At 36.0% G+C, this 16,335-nt stretch overlaps 1 protein-coding gene across 5 annotated transcripts in view; it reads right to left on the minus strand.

The window, feature by feature from the left end:
- Positions 1–15,701, minus strand: part of GOS11 (golgi snare 11) — a 29,178-nt gene extending 13,477 nt beyond the window's left edge. For 2 of the 5 annotated variants that reach the window (XR_016046177.1, XM_088854194.1), the window contains exons 1-2: positions 15,395–15,701; positions 13,831–15,195 (exon numbers count right to left, since the gene is read on the minus strand). Coding sequence is in view for 2 of the 5 variants with exons in the window: in XM_088854194.1 (XP_088710320.1) it covers positions 13,831–13,860 (30 nt within the window). In the remaining 3 variants the exon portion in view is untranslated. The remainder of the gene's footprint in view (positions 1–13,830; positions 15,196–15,394) is intronic. The other 3 variants (XR_016046176.1, XM_011626003.3, XM_088854195.1) reach the window with 2 other exon arrangements.
- Between the last annotated feature and the right edge of the window lie 634 nt (positions 15,702–16,335).

The raw sequence follows: 16,335 nt of genomic DNA on the forward strand, positions 1-16,335 counted from the left end.
ATTTTAAAAATAAAGGAAAGTGTTTTGTGGAGAAATTAATTGATTTCAAATAGGAAAGTGTAAAGATTAATTGAAATTGATTTGCAAGAAGATAGTATTTTCTCTACACAATATTTTGACGTAAATAAAGATATGGAAATTGAGGGATAATGGTTCCACCTCATTCATTTTAATCGTGATGGCTGACCTAAAGAATAAGTGAATGAGATCTCTTCACCCCACAGGTCTCCATGATAAAAGTCAAGATTGAGTCGCATGATGATGGCAAAACCCTAACCCTAAAAACCATAGCCTCTATGTTATATATACACTCTATGGGATCTTCTCTCTACACACATATGAATAAAGTGGTCTCTCTCTCTAAAACCCTCGAGCAGGTACACCCCTCTCCATCTCTCTTATTTTCTCTCCCTAAGCTTAGGATTCCAATTTGATCAGAAGTTAGAACCCTAAGGCCTCACCCAAGCCACAAGGGTGGCACGCCCTAGCCCATATGTATTGAGTATGTGATTCAGCCTTGGTCAAGCTCTGTCTCATATCATGCTCTCGATCGGTTTGGACCAATATGGAATTCCATGAAGCAAATTCATTGACCATTCCACTTCTCCACAAGAAGAATCCAATGCAATGAACTCCGACTCCATAGTAGATCAAGAAATGCGCATTTGTTTCTTCGAAGCCCGTAATACCTCACCACTACCTAAGGTGAATATCCATCAGGATGTGGATAGTGACTCTTTGAGTTCCGTGCTCCAACTCGCATCACCATATCCTTCTAACAATGCAGTATAAACAGTATAAAGTATGCCAAAATTTATGGTTCCTTTGAGATATCTCAAAACTTCAAAGATCGCATTGCATCTCTCTACTTGAGCAACTAGTATCTACTAAGTTTACCTACCACATACGCAATGTCCATCCTTATATAGCTCATTACATACATCAAACTACCAATCACTCTTGCATACTCAATTTCAGAAATACATCCTCCTCCATTTTTCATTAACTTTATATGAGGATCCATTAGTGTGAGTGCTGGCTTACAACCACCATGCTCAAATTTACTAAGCATCTTTTCTATATAGTGAGATTGGGCAACCAAAGCACCATCCTTTCTCACTATCTTGACACCAAGTATCACATCAACCTCTTCTAGATCCTTCAAATCAAAGTTACATCTGAGGAACCTTTTGGTTTCTCCACAATTTCCAAGTTAGGGCCAAATATTAACATATGATAAACATGCAAACATATTATGACACACACCAAATTAATTTCCTTACTGTACACACACTTTTCTGCCTCACTCCTCTTAAATCCATTCAACAATATTACATTATTGGATTTCTTATGTCATTCTTTTGGAGGTTGTTTCAGCCCATAAGAAGATTTAACCAGTTTATACACTTTGTTTCAATGGCCCATAACAAATCTATCCGGTTGTTCCATGTTAAATTTCTTCGTCCAACTCATCATTTAGGAAAGCAACTTTTACATCCATTTGGTGAATAATCAAACAGTTAATACGAGCAAGAGTAAGTAACATGCATACAATAGATATCCTAGAGGTAGGCATAAGTATCAAACTAGTCTATACCTTTTGCCAACCAATGTGGCTTTATACTGCTACGGACCCATAGGCATTCTTTTTCCTTCTGAAAATCCATTTTCGCATCCAATAGGTTTAGAACCGGATGGAACGTCTACTAGCTTTCGCGTATTATTGGCAAGAATTGAATCTATCTCACAATTATCAGCCCCTCTTCAAAAGACAACATCAAGAGATGCTAGTGCTTCACCTAATGAGGAAGGTTCTTCCTCCACATTTGAAGCCATGAGCATTTCACTCAATACTTTCTTTTGGTCAAACTCCACTAAGTGGATATAAAAATTAGGGCTCGAAACTGTATGATGGATCTTCTCGTTGTCTTTCTTCTCCACAGTTCTAAAACCTCTTCAATGGATTTAATACAAGTTTCTGGTTCGTTTCTTCTTCGAAGAGGATCAACACATTCCGATTCACTTTTATGAGTTAAATTCTCAAAGAATTCCACACCTCTAGATTCAATTACTGCATCAGAACTTAGTTTTCGAAATCGGTACACCTTACTATTTTGTGCATACCCTATAAAAGCACATTTAGAGAATCAAGGTTCCAATTTGTTTCTTTTCAGATCTGTCAATCTTAGATATGCTAAATAAACCCCACACTTTGATAAAACCCAAGTACGGTTTCTTTTTGAACGGAAGTTCATAGGGTGACTTTCCTACTTTCTTACAAGGTATTCCATTTAGGATGAAGCGCGTAGAAAGTAAAGCCTCACCCCACAAAACCAAAGGCAAACTGAAATTAATGACATAGCATTAACTATCCACCCATATCCGGTTCTTTCTCTGGGTTAAGCCATTCTGTTGAGGGGTGTAGGGGGTAGTGGCTTGGTAGATAATTCTAATGTCTTCAAAAAAACTTGAAAACTCATTAGATAATATTTCCCTCCCCGGTCACTCCTCAAAATCTTAATTTTCCTCTCAAGTCTATCTCCATCTTCAACTTTATATATTTTGAATTTCCCAAATGCCTTGTCTTTGTTCCCTAATAGATATACATTTGTCTACCAAGAGAAATCCCCGATGAATGTGATGAAGTACCTCTTTCCGCCTCTTATGCGGACATTAATGTATAAGCCCCAATAATCAGTATTCCTCTCCACTGAAGGGAAAGGCTTTCTTGTTATTTTGGCTTGAACACAAGTTTCACATTACAATCAAATACAGCACCACATTCAGGGATTAAGACTAACTTAAACCAAGGTTTTAATCAAAAAAAATTCAAGTGAATTAATCTAGCATGCCATAAATTGGAAACACTCACAAAATACGTGGAAAAGTTCTTTCTTTAAATCGAGTTTGAACATCCCATTACATATGCACCCTTTGCCAACAAAGACACCTCTCTTGGTCAAAATGACCTTGTCAGATCGTATAACCATCCGGAAATCGTGCTTATTAAGCAAATAGCTTAACACCAGGTTTCACATCATTTCAAGCACATAAAACCATTGATTGAAAAAGCAGTTCACCCAGCGCCTAGGCGCAGCCTAAGCAGGCAAAGGGGGCCTAGGTGCATTGCCTAGGCCTGGGCAGACCAACTAGGTGGGTTGTCCCTACGTGCACGCCTAGTACCCCCGCCTAGGTAGGCGCCCAGGGGACTGCCTAGGTGCAAAAGTACCCATCAGGTGGGGTATTTTGGTATTTTTTTGTTTGGATTATCAAAAATACAAAATCTGGACCTAAAACAGGATTATTGAGCACCCCCTGCCCGCTTTTGAACCTAGGCAACCCGGGTTCTGCCCGTCTAAGCGTTGGGCGGAGCGTTTTGTGGAACACTTGAATAAAACACATTCTCCAAAGTGAGAACCTTGGCCGAAATGAATTTAGATCCATTGTGCCTTTACCAAGCATCCTTGCCTACAAGATCTGCTGAAAGTCCCTTTCCAACTGATTTTCCATGGCCACATCTTTCGTTTACCGAGACCGATTCTCTTCCTCAATATGAAGAAATTGTTGAAGTCGGAACAAGATCAACATCAACCTTTTCATATTTACTTTCATTTGGTACGCTCTCCAAGCCTCACTCAACTATACTCGGCAGCCTTTACATTGACTTACGATAAGTTGAAACTCATATACTTAGTAAAGGCACATTTTCAGTGAATTTAAAATCAAGGTAATTGCAAATAAAAAATCATCTATTCCCAAACTCTTCAATCTTGTATTTAATCTCCAACTCAGTCCATACATCTTTCGCTGAGGACAAAGATCCATAGAAGTCGAAGATGGGCCCTGTGAATATGTTGAGGATGTCTCCCTTTCATATGAAATCATCCTCCATCCACTTTTGGTGAAGCTTCTACTTTTCTTCCTATTGTTGGGCTAGGTTCGCCATGTCTCCTTCTTCCGGTGGCTCCTCCAGCATGGGATCAGTGATGACATAAGCCACTTTAAGCATGGTTAACAAAGATAAGAGCTTTTGTTGCCACCTCCGAAAGTTAGATCCATCAAAGCGGTCGGTGTTCATGACTTTGACAGACTACATGTTTCACCCAAGCTATTTGTCTTGAATTGTTGGAAATGGAGGGTGAAAAGGGGCAAAATGAGAAACAAAGTATGTTACAATCTCTTTGATCCCAGGCACGATAATCGCTTTCTCAAGACAATATTTGCCCCCTTCAGATATGAATCAGTGTGAATCTAAGTTTCTATTGTGCCTCTATGCCAATTTGTCCTCAAGATACATGGGAGCAGAGAATTGTGTAAACTATCTTGCCCATACAAATGCACAAATATTGCAAGATCTAGAACACTAAAATTGCCTCTTTCTAGAAACAAATGGTTCTCAAAACATTTTGGAAAATAATAAAGTTTCATGTGTAACCTATACACAAACTAGAGTAAACATGTCCTATTTATAAAGAAGTGCCTTTCACCTACTCGGCGTAATTGTTCAAGTATGCATTATGTCAACAGATGTTCCTCTCGAAGTCTCAACCTTCAAAATGACACATCCGCTGATGTGCAATAAAATAGCCAACACTCAGGCGATGACTCTTTTGGCTTCCGGCTAACTAACCACCGCAATTTGCATGCATGAGCCAACAATCACACAGTGTCTCTTCAGGTTGCGACAGATCAACTGTCACTATGTAAATGCATTTCTACTGGTTGGGCATAATTTACTGGAGCGCACCAAGCCACCAAAACCGCAAGTCTTCACAAGTGGGGCACAACTCATTAGAGCACCCCAGTCCACCAAAGCCGTGCCATATTCACAGGCGAGGCACAATTCACCAGAGTGCACCAATCCACCGGATCCAAATTACAAGAACACTTCTACAACCACCAAACCCCCATAGACTTTGCTCAATGAGGGAAAAACATAGAATTTTTATCAAAAATGAGTATATGGCAGCACACATTTTGGTGCTTGAAACTCATGTGATAAAAAAGAATAGATGGCAACACACATAATGGGTGCTCAAATACTCGTTTGCAGAGTAGATGGAGTGGAGTGTAAAGAGAAGTCTCAGGGTTAATATAAAAAATTTGATTCCACGTCTCCTAGTATTAGCTATCTAATGGAAGAAAGCAGCGTTCTTTTCTTCAAGCACTTCACCCTAGATTTCTGCCTCCATAAAATTTACTCATGCCTAATAATGACCTCATATTCAATCCTCAATTCCACTCTTTGTGTCTATCCTCTTCGGTAAGCGAACTAGTATACCTCCTCTTTATCAAGAGCCTCAATCTCTCTTAATATACTGAACTTTTAACATACCAAAGATTTCTTCCACTCATAAGTCATAAATCTTGTGGCTTCTTCCCAATTTAAATCGAGCCCTATTTTTGAATGCTCCCATGATTGGTCAAATCGCTTCTAAGTACTAGGGACTCAAGTCACATACGTTCAAACCTAAAAGAAATGAGGCTCGTGGGGAAGGGTTCAGTTGAGAGAACAATGGGGCTATGATCTTAGGTGGGATTAGCTAAGGCTCAGTCACATATGAGAACTTAGACTCCCAATCTCCAGATATGAGAAATCTGTGTAATCGAGTCATAATTGGTTCTTCCAGGTAATGGACCAGTTGTGCATGCGCGTGAAACCTTGCTTGCCTCTCCCTTAAAAGTAAAAAAAAAAAAAAAACAAATTGGAAGTTTATTTATGAGTATTACCACTAAATCAGAACATCTCTCCATATTGGTAGTTTTTAGATTAGATTTTGAAATGCATAATGTACAACTTATGCATTCTTTCACAGACAGTACAACATAAAGCATTTTGAGCTTGGGATGGTATAGCGTCGATAGGATGTAGATGCTTGAAGGGTGCACAAGCACCCTTCCACCCTTCAATGGTTCGCAATGAACCTAGCCTTATCCAAAGGTCATAAAGTTATTATGCGTTTTATTCTTCATTTTTTTTTTTTTTTTTGCACAGATGACATTGAGACAGAAATTGGGGCATAAATATATCAACATAGGGCACACCCAATACAAATAATTAAAAATATTTTGAACAAAAAAATGACTAAAATACCATTGAATGTTTCAGGGGTATTATGGTCAACATTTTTGCTTTAAATTAATTTTTCTTATTTTTATTGGGTGTACTCTATAAAAACGATTGTACACCGCAATTTTGGGTAAAATGAATTTGTAAATAAAAATAAAAAATAAAAAGAAAATGAATTTTTGACCCTTGGATATGGTCTAGTTCAATCGAAACTGTTGGAAGTGCTTGTGCACCATTCCACCATCCACGTTATGTGGACTTGGAGACTTTTCCTTTGATCTTAGCAACAAGATGCAACGCATAATGAACATTGGCGGGATAACCCTCTAAAAATTGCTCTCTACTAAGTTACAAAAGTAACTGCAATCAGGGAGATAAAACAAGAATAGGGGGAAAACTTGAACTAGAAATTAAAGAAATTCACAAGTCCTAAAATTGCACATCATGCAAGTTTATTATACTTACATTTATATTATAAACAGGAAAAGCAAAAAACACTTCAAAAATAGAAATGATAGAGTATGACATTCTGCATGTAGTATACAAACAGCTTACTTCATGTGGTCTTAGGCCTTCATTCCCAACAACAGACAGTTGAGATAGATCATTCCTCCACTCAAGCCATCTCAAGATCAATTCAAATGGAGGAAAATCCATCTTAAACATCTGTGGATAAGAATGGATGGTTGTGACTAAAGATGGTCTACTGTTTTGTGTACTGCAAGTAGTATGGAATTTTCCCAATACAATTAGTTTTATATAATGAATGATTTTGCATGTGGTTCATCATTCATTGATTATAATATCTATCTGCTAATTACAGATTTATATCACCAAGAATTAATCAATTGGCCATCATTTCCACCACTCAAAATAAAAATGGAACTTACACATCTATTGTAAAAAATGGTCCAAACCAAGGCTCTAAAACACAAACTCGTGCTCGGACTCACCAAGGTTTCAAGCCTACATCAGGGGGGTCGACAGGCCAAGTCTTGTTGAGACTCAATCGAAACAAAAAGAATCATCATACACTCATAGTTGTAAACCCTGCAGATAATATCAACATCATCCTCGAGTGACATTCAGTAAGCAAAGGATCATCGGATGGGGTTCATTCATCCTCATCCTCCTTTATAAATTCATCAATGGGAATATTCTTATCTTCCTCAAGGTTTTCTGTTTAACCTCTTTTCAATAAAGCTCGCGGAAACTAGTTATCAACATCTATCAACCCCATTTCCGGATTGGATATGTGACAGGAATAGCTTTCTAGAGGAAGTAGAGAACCCACGAAACCTTAAAAAACACATAGTACAAAAAAGGGCCAAGAGAAAAAATAATATTTATATATACACACACACACATATACATATATATGATAGTTTCAGTATCCAACACCTATTAAGAGGTGCGAGTTGGTTCAAGTAGAACGCTCAAAAAAGGTAATAGGTAGGCCCAAAAGAACATGGTTAGAAGTAGTAAGAAAATATATAGGGAATTATAGCCTCACTAAGGGTATAGCTCTTGATAGAGTAAAATGACGAACCAAGATTCATATAGCCAACCTCAAATAGTTGGGAAAAGGCTCTGATGATGGTAATGATGATGATGATGATATTTTCAGTATCCACGTTCCTAGACTGCACTCCTAGGAAAAATAATGTAGACAGTAGAACAAGGCGACATGCAACTCCAATGTCTATGAGAAAATCCCAAGACTTGACTAGATCAAGGTCATCAAAACAAGGTGATCTTCCAGACTAAGATAATTCTTCAATGCAGTCATTCCATTAGAATCATGGGAGAAAATCAGTGGGTAAATGAGGATGTGGTAAAAGACCATAGATGATCCCCTGAGCATTGTAACTCATAGCATGGCAACATTTTGCACCCAATGCGAAAGTTTATAAACAAAAGGGATCTAAAAAGAGCAACTTACACCATACTTTTGTTGAAAAACTTGAGGGAAGAGATGGAGCCACTCTTAGGATTAGGGGCAATGTCTTGAGACTATCAATCGTAAAGATCAAGCTTTTACCAGAACTATGGGAACTCTGTAAGTTTTTGCATCCCTCTTCATGGCCATGAAACCCTTCTTAAAGAGGGATGGAGGAGGTCATTCTCCAACGTTTGGCTTCCTCCTAAAATCTTTGAGAATACGTGGCCCTGTAATCCTAGGAAGTGAGTGGTTACTTTCTAACCGTTAGATAACGGCACTTTCTCTCTCTAAAGAGCCTCCCTTTTTTAGTGATACGTATTAAACTATAAGAGAGAGAAATATTACACGTTTAAAGGCCCCATGGCCACACACACGTACCAACATCTCCCACTTGGTCATGAGGGCCAGATATATTGAAATATCATAAAGTCTTCACCACTTAATGAATTTAACATTTATGTGCATATTTTTGTCATGAGGCTTTCACGCAAGTGCGGTTATACATCTCACAACAAAAATATCCAAAGTCATGTCATGGTTTTTCACGCTAATGCGGTTTTTCTTCTCATGACCAAGACATCAAAAAATATTCCATTTGGGAGTTCCTGACTTAAATATTTCTAAGTCTCATCAAAGCTACATGCTTTAATAATATTTCTGCACTCAATCCCTTTGTTAAAAGGTTTGCAATCATATCTAAAGATGGCAAATAACTTACAGTTATTTCATTCTTTCCAATAATATCATAAATATAATGATAATCAATTTCAATGTGCTTACCCTTTGAACTATACGCTCCATTTCTAATTGAAATAGCAGCCTGATTATCACAAAAAAATTTAACAGGTCCGTCAGCTATATCTAGCTTCAAATCATTTATGAAGCGTTTTATTCAGACGGCATAAGTTGTAGCAATGCTACAAGCAATATACTCAGCTTTCATAGTATACCGAGCTACACAACCTTGTTTCTTACTAAACCAAGAAACACATCCACCTCCAAAGAGGAATACAATTCCTGAGGTTGATTTTCTATCATCTGGGTCTCCTTCAAAATCTGCATCAGAGTACCCAATAACCTTTAATTGTCAGCTTGGAAGCACAACTTGTAATTTTTAGTTTTCTGAATATATTTGAGTATCTTTTTTACAGCTTGCCAATGAGCCATACCAGGATTACTCTGATATCTACTTACAAGACCAAACGCATGACTCAAATCAGGTCTTGTACACAACATGGCATAATTTATGCTTCCTATAGCTTGAACATATGGAATTCTTTCCATTTCAGCTTTGTCACTATCATTTAATAGACACATTTTCTTTGATAATTTCAAGCCTTTACAAACAGGTGTATCTATGGGCTTGCAATTTTCCATCTTAAATCTCTTTAAAACACTTTCTAAATAATTTTCTTAAGATAAACATAGAAGTCTTGAACTTTTATCTACATATGAGGCTTTTCCCATATCTTTCATCTCAAAATGGAAACTTAGCCATGATTTAGTATGGTTAATTATGCCAATATCATTATCGGCTATCAAAATATCATCCACATATAGATTGCATTATGAAAAGTAAAGTACCATTGCCTAGAAGACTGTTTTAGATCACATAAAGATTTCTTAAGTTTATATACTTTGTCTTCTTGGCCTTTAATTACATATCCTTCTGGTTGTTTTATGTATATATCTTCTTTTAATTCTCCATTTAAGAAAGTTGTTTTGATATCCATCTGAAATAATTCTAGATCATAATATGCAACTAATGCAAGGATGATCCTAATAGATGAAAATTTTAGTACTGGAGAATAAGTTTCTACATAATCTATGCCCTCCCTTTGGGTAAATCCTTTAGCTACCAACCTAGCTTTATATTTATCAATGGATCCATTTACATTAAGCTTTTTCTTTAGGACCCATTTGCAACCGATGGCTTTTCTATCTTTAGGGAGGTCAACCAACTCCCAGACTTGATTTCTTTTAATAGAATCAAGTTCATCATCAATGGCTTGAGTCCACTCAGCTAAGTCATGTGAGCTAATAGCTTCACTGTAGCTTCGAGGTTCATCTATTGTATCCTCACTCATTGAAGAGTACTTATCTTCATTCATAAATACATAAAATTCTTCTAAAGTCGTAGGTGAGGCTCTATTTCTTTTAGGCCTATCTGGTATACTTGATTCAATTGAATCATTCTCACCAAATGTAGAGAGAGTCAGATAAACAGGGTCTTCCAGACCCTTATCTTTATCAATTTCATGTAAATCAATAGGCTTATTTAAAATATTTTCATCATCTAAATTTTTTAAGAAATGAGCATCACGACTCTCTACTAATGATCTAGTATCATGGTTATAGAGCCTATATCCTTTAGAATTTTCTGAATAGCCCATAAAAGAGCATTTTATAGTTTTACTTTGTAATTTATCTCTATTTTGTGGTGGTATAAGCACATGTGCCCAAGAACCCCAAACTTTCAAGATAGTAAGGTTAGGTTTCTCACCTATCCATAACTCATATGGGGTTAAGTCTATAGATTTAGTTGGAACACGATTAATGATATATATTGCAGTGTTGAGAGCCTCACCTCAAAAATGAGGTGATAAATTTGAATGGCTCATCATGGACCTAACCATGTCCATTAGAGTTCTATTTCTCCTTTCAGCTACACCATTTTGTTGTGGTGTATATGGCATAGTTGATTGGTGAATTATACCATGCTCTTTACAAAATTCAGAAAATAAGGTGGAGCAATATTCACCTCCCCTATCTGTTCGAAGAATTTTAATATGTCTACCTAACTGATTTTCTACTTCAAATTTTTATTCTTTAAATGTTTCTAATGCATCTGATTTCTTACTAATTAAGTATACATATCCATAACGTGAATAATCGTCTATAAATGTTATGAAATATTCCATACCTCTATGTATTTTCACATTTAATGGGCCACATATATCAGAGTGAACAATACTAAGTAGTTCACTAGACCTTTTTCCTTTAGGGAAAGGCTTCTTAGTTAATTTAACAGAAATACATGGCTCGCATGTTTGAACACAATTTCTCCTAAATTGGGGAGCAAGCCTCTTTTAACCATTTGATTCATTTTGTCTTTATTTATATGTTCTAATCTTAAGTGCCATAAATATAGATCATCCATACACATAAAAGCATCAAAAGAAGCATTACTATAACCAAAAAATGATGAACTTTCATTAATATTCAGTCGGTACAAATCGTTAACTTTAGTACCATACACCAAAGCTCTAGAATGCTTTTCAGACCTGAACCTTATTTCATAACCCTTGTCGTCTAGCCTTGGGACATAAATCAAATTGCGTCTCATATTGGACGCATACAATGTATCAATCAATAAGAGATTTGTTCCTCCTGGTAAACACAGCTTGAAAGTACCAACACCTAGTACATCGCAGTAGGTGTCATTTCCCATATAAATCCACTGGTTACCGACTGCAATCTCTTTTAATCCGTGAATCCATCCTTGGTCCTCGAGACATGTCGAGTGGAGGCTGAGTCGACCCACCAATTTCTCAGGTCATGATCGGCAACTATTGATTCTAGGACTACGCAGATCAAGTCATTTCTCCTATTTTGATTATTTCGAACAGGGTTTTGTTATTTTGGTTCCTATTTTTATTTTTCAGCTTAGAACAATTAACTTGATGTGCCTAATTTCCTTACAATAAAAACAGGTCTTCTCAACCTTATTCTTTTGATTTTTAAAATTTCTCCTCATTGCCTTATACTTATTATTTTTCTGATAATTGAAAGGTTTCTTGAGGATATGAGAAGATAAACTTTAGGCAAAGTGGAGCTCATTTGATTTCTTCCTCATTCTTCTCTCCGCTTCAATACTAAGATGCATGAGAAGATTTAACATGGTTATCCCTTGTGCAGAATGGTTCAATGCAATTACAACTAACTCCCAAGATGGAGGAAGACTGTTAAGGACAATAGACACTTGCATGCAATCGAGGACTGGATTCCCAGTTGCAACAAGGTCCTTTACGAGCACTGTCATTTTATTGACATGCTCAGTCACTGAGTCCGTTTCTTTCATTCTGCAAGAATTGTATTTTTCTAACAACAATTGTACATGGGTCTCAGAAGTGGTCCCATACTTTTCAGATAGGGCGCCTATCATACTTTGAGCTGTGGTGTAATCCTCAAAGACTCTAATTAAATCATCTTCCATAATGCTCAACATAGTGGTCCTAGCTACTTTGTCATCTTCTAACCATTTTTCAAGTCGCCTTCTGGCTTGACCATTGGCATTAGGCAGCTCTAAAACTGGTGGTTCTGTTTCTATGACATAATCTACCCTATCTTGAAAAAGAATATATCAAATTTTTCTTTTCCACATAGAAAAATTGGTCCCATTGAGTTTTCAAGTTTGGATAATTCTGACATGACTAACCTAGATGCCATTTTATATTTTTAGATAATACCTAAAAGTTCAAAAACAAATTTAAATGTGTATAAGAAAAGGTTGTCTGCTAGCTAAATCAATAAGTTCGCCGACTCTCAGTGAGCTGCAACTTCAAAGAAAAATTTTTTCGAACAGTTTATGTTCGCACTGCTGTGATGCAACAAAAATTAATAAAGTAAGGCAACAACTACTTTTAAGTCAAATCTTGCATAAGAATAATTTTCATAAATATGTGAATATGTCTTAGCACAAGATGGAGAGTCTACAATGATATTTGATATTTTTCAACAAAAAATATGGCATTGCATAATTACAAAAAAATAAAGAAAAATTCACAAAATCAAGATCATAAAATTTTCTAACTTAAAGAGACCACAGCCTAGGATAATTATGCAATGCAATGACAATTATTATGCAAATAAAATATGTCGAAAATCCCTAAATTATAGGTAAATTATAGGTCACAAAAAAAAATAAATAAATACATGCAATTGATATGTAAGCCTTTACTGCAATAGAATTGGCGCGTGCATAATAAGATTCAATAAAAAAAAAAATATCCACTAATTTTCAGCAACAAAAAGATGGAAGAAAGAAGATGCCAACCGCCTGATTTTGAACAGTCCATGGTCAGTAAAAAAATATATAACAATACGCAAATTTATATGCTCAGCTACCTTGCATAGAGTAGAAGAAAATTTTTGGACAATCTTTACAAATTACTATTATTATTATTATTATTAATTTTATTAGAAAATAGAGAGAAGAATTATTTTCCTTATTTTCTGTTACTTGACTGTGGACTCAAGTACATACTGTGTCAGCAACTTGATCTTATAGAGAGAGAAAATAACAACACAACTCGTTCCTACACTAGAGAGAGAGCCTAATATTAAGGCGTAGAGAGAGAACCTAATATTGAAGTGTATGCTAAGTCAAGATAACTCTTCTGCAACAACCTTAAACTTCTTTTCTCTCTTTTCCTATTCTTTTGATGATTCTTCTAGCGTCTCTATCTCTTTAACTTTTCTCTACAAAAGATTAAATAGAGGACTTATCCGAGTACGCTATGATCACGTAAGCCAAACGCAATCTAGAGAGAGGAAATATGGAAAAAGAATTTACGGAGAGAAAATATTCCAAAACCAACAATACCAGTAAAAACAAACACTGAATCGTAAATGAGGAGCAATAAATTAAGAGAGAGAAATTCATAAAAAAAATAAATAAATAAATTTAGACTATTAAATTTAAGGTTAGAAAAAATTTACAGCAAGATATACGTGAATGACAAAACACAATATCAAAGTTACTGTAAATTAAACTCAGGAAAAAAATAAATTCTAAAATACCAAAAGAAATTTGAACCTGTAGATTATGAGCCCACCACGCTTCCATAACCTGCTCTGATACCAATGTTGAAATACTTTAGGGAAGAGATGGACCTACTCATAGGATTAAGGGCAGTGTCTTGAGACTATCGATCGCAAAGATCAGGCTTTTACCAGAACTGTGCGAACTCTGTAAATTTCTGTATCCCTCTCTATGGCCATGAAACCCTTCTTAAAGAGGGATGGAGGAGGTCGTTCTCCAACGTTTGGCTTCCTCCTGAAATCTCTGAGAAAATGTGGCCCAGTAATCGTGGGAAGTGGGTGGTTACTTGCTAGCCGTTACATAACGGCACTTTCTCTCTCTAAAGAGCCTCCCTTTTTTAATGATAAGCTTTAAATTTTAAGAGGGAGAAATACTGCACGTTTAAAGGCCCCATGGCCACACACACGTACCAACAACTTTGCGCAAATACTAAGAGCTATAGGTTTTTCATTAGGAGGTGCCAAAGGTTCAAAAGCTCATCTAGCGTTTCATAAAGGAGCATGTGAGTGAACTAGAGGAGCACAAACTCTGAGGAAGCATGGAAAGACATCTCAAATGTCAAGGTAACAATGCCAGGGAAGGTTTCAAGTCAATTGTAGTGGCCCCAGTTATAGATAGGGAAAATATCGAAAGTGTACCAAGAGACAATGAATCCAAGATGGATATAGATTGTTAAAATTTGAGGTAACTAGTCATCAAACAAAAGTATAAAGTGTATGTCAGAGTAACCAAAAGAGACGAAAAATAAAAAATTAAAATAAAAAATAAAAGTAAAAAAATAAAAAAGGAGAATAGAAACAGTTTCTAAACATTTTGGAGACTGCTGCAAATATAACTTGGGTCCATAGACAATAGAAAGAGGCCCTCAATTGGGGGGATCTAGTTGTGTCGTGTGAGTGGCTTCTATCTTAATGAGGGTAGAGGTTCAGATTTGAATCCTCCACCAAACAAATCCCCCTACCCCAAAAGGGATTGAGTTCTTAATGATCACTGGTGAAACAATTGAGAATTTGTGGTACATTCATAGGCCTGTCACATGACCAATAGAAGGCCAGTGTTAACACTCTGAAGTGAAAGATGATACAAGTAGATTTAAGTATCAGAAAGAGGAAGGACAGGCTTTCTAAGTTTTAAATAGGGATGAAGAATTTAGAACCCTGATTGAGCCAAATGATAGGAACTAAATTCTCCTCCATAAATATGTTTGATCCCATTACCTAGTCCTCACCCCTAATTTGTCCCTTCTTTTACTGTGTTTGTCTTTGGTAAAGAGTACTCTGCTCCTTCATGGAAAATATGCAGAAACATATCTTAATGTTCAAACAATTCTATGATGTAGACCGTCTTTCTCTGCAAAATCTTGAATTCAAAAAAATCACCATCAAACATGAATCAATCTATAAAACTAACACGCTAATTGCAAAGAATACATCATCTACAATATTAACCATACCTACCAGCAAAACATCAAAGAGAATTCATTAAAATGATAATCATAAAAAAAATCAAAGAAATGCAGTTAAAGGACCCAAAGAAATAAGATCTGAAATTCAAATACCTGTTTCCGAAGAACATCCCATGAACTAGGTAAATCCATGAAAATACAACCAAGCTTTCTAGCTCTCGAAATTCTTCATGTTCAAAGGATGATAAACAACAAAAAGAAGAATTAGGAGGTCGATATCTGTGGAATTTAGGTGAAATGGGTTTGAGTGCCTTAGGAATTAAGGAAAGAAGGAATTGGGAAAAAGTAGTAGGGCATCAATTATCTATCATGGATTTAGGCTTCAGGTGAAATAGAAAAAGAGTAAATGCCCTGCGAGTCATTTTTTTTCTTACACAAATATCGGTCCAGCAACCTACGAAAACCCTGGGCGCAGTTTTTATTATAAGGTGCCCATCGTCGAGAATCAACCTTATATATCGAAGTCCCTAAAAATTCATTTTTATTTATATAATTATGAAATTTAAAGCTATAAAAATAGTGGAGATCGAGCAATGTCAGAATTTTTTAAAATGGATGGCTGAGATAAGATGTTATATGATAACATTGTTTTTAAGACTTCAAATGTTTTTTTTGTACGTCAATTCATCTTAGGATCGAGATGATCAATTTTATGGTTTTTAATATGAAAACCGTATTTTCAGATGGAGTTTTTAAGTACATCGTATTTCTACAGTGTTAAGTTGACCCATTATATGAGCTTTTTGCTTCCTTGAATCAAAGATTTTACCAAATGTGCCCTTTTCAAAAAAATTTACGTCCCTCCTCGGTCCTCAAGAATTCTTTTAAAAATGTGCCTTTATTCCAATCTTGAGGCTATTTTGATAATTAGGAAAATTATTATTTAAGGGCTTGTAACATCTTACAAAATCATTAATGGATTAAATGATCTTAATTAATATTTGAGTAGTTTTTTTTTTTTTTCCATTCATTTAGGAACTTCCTTAAATTGCCCTAGTTATGATTGAAAAAGAGAAATAATCAGGTCATTTAAG

Source organism: Amborella trichopoda, chromosome 12, assembly GCF_054954075.1.
Source record: "Amborella trichopoda isolate Santa Cruz 75 chromosome 12, AtrichopodaSantaCruz75HAP2 v2.0, whole genome shotgun sequence".
In the NCBI taxonomy this organism is placed as follows: Eukaryota; Viridiplantae; Streptophyta; class Magnoliopsida; order Amborellales; family Amborellaceae; genus Amborella; species Amborella trichopoda.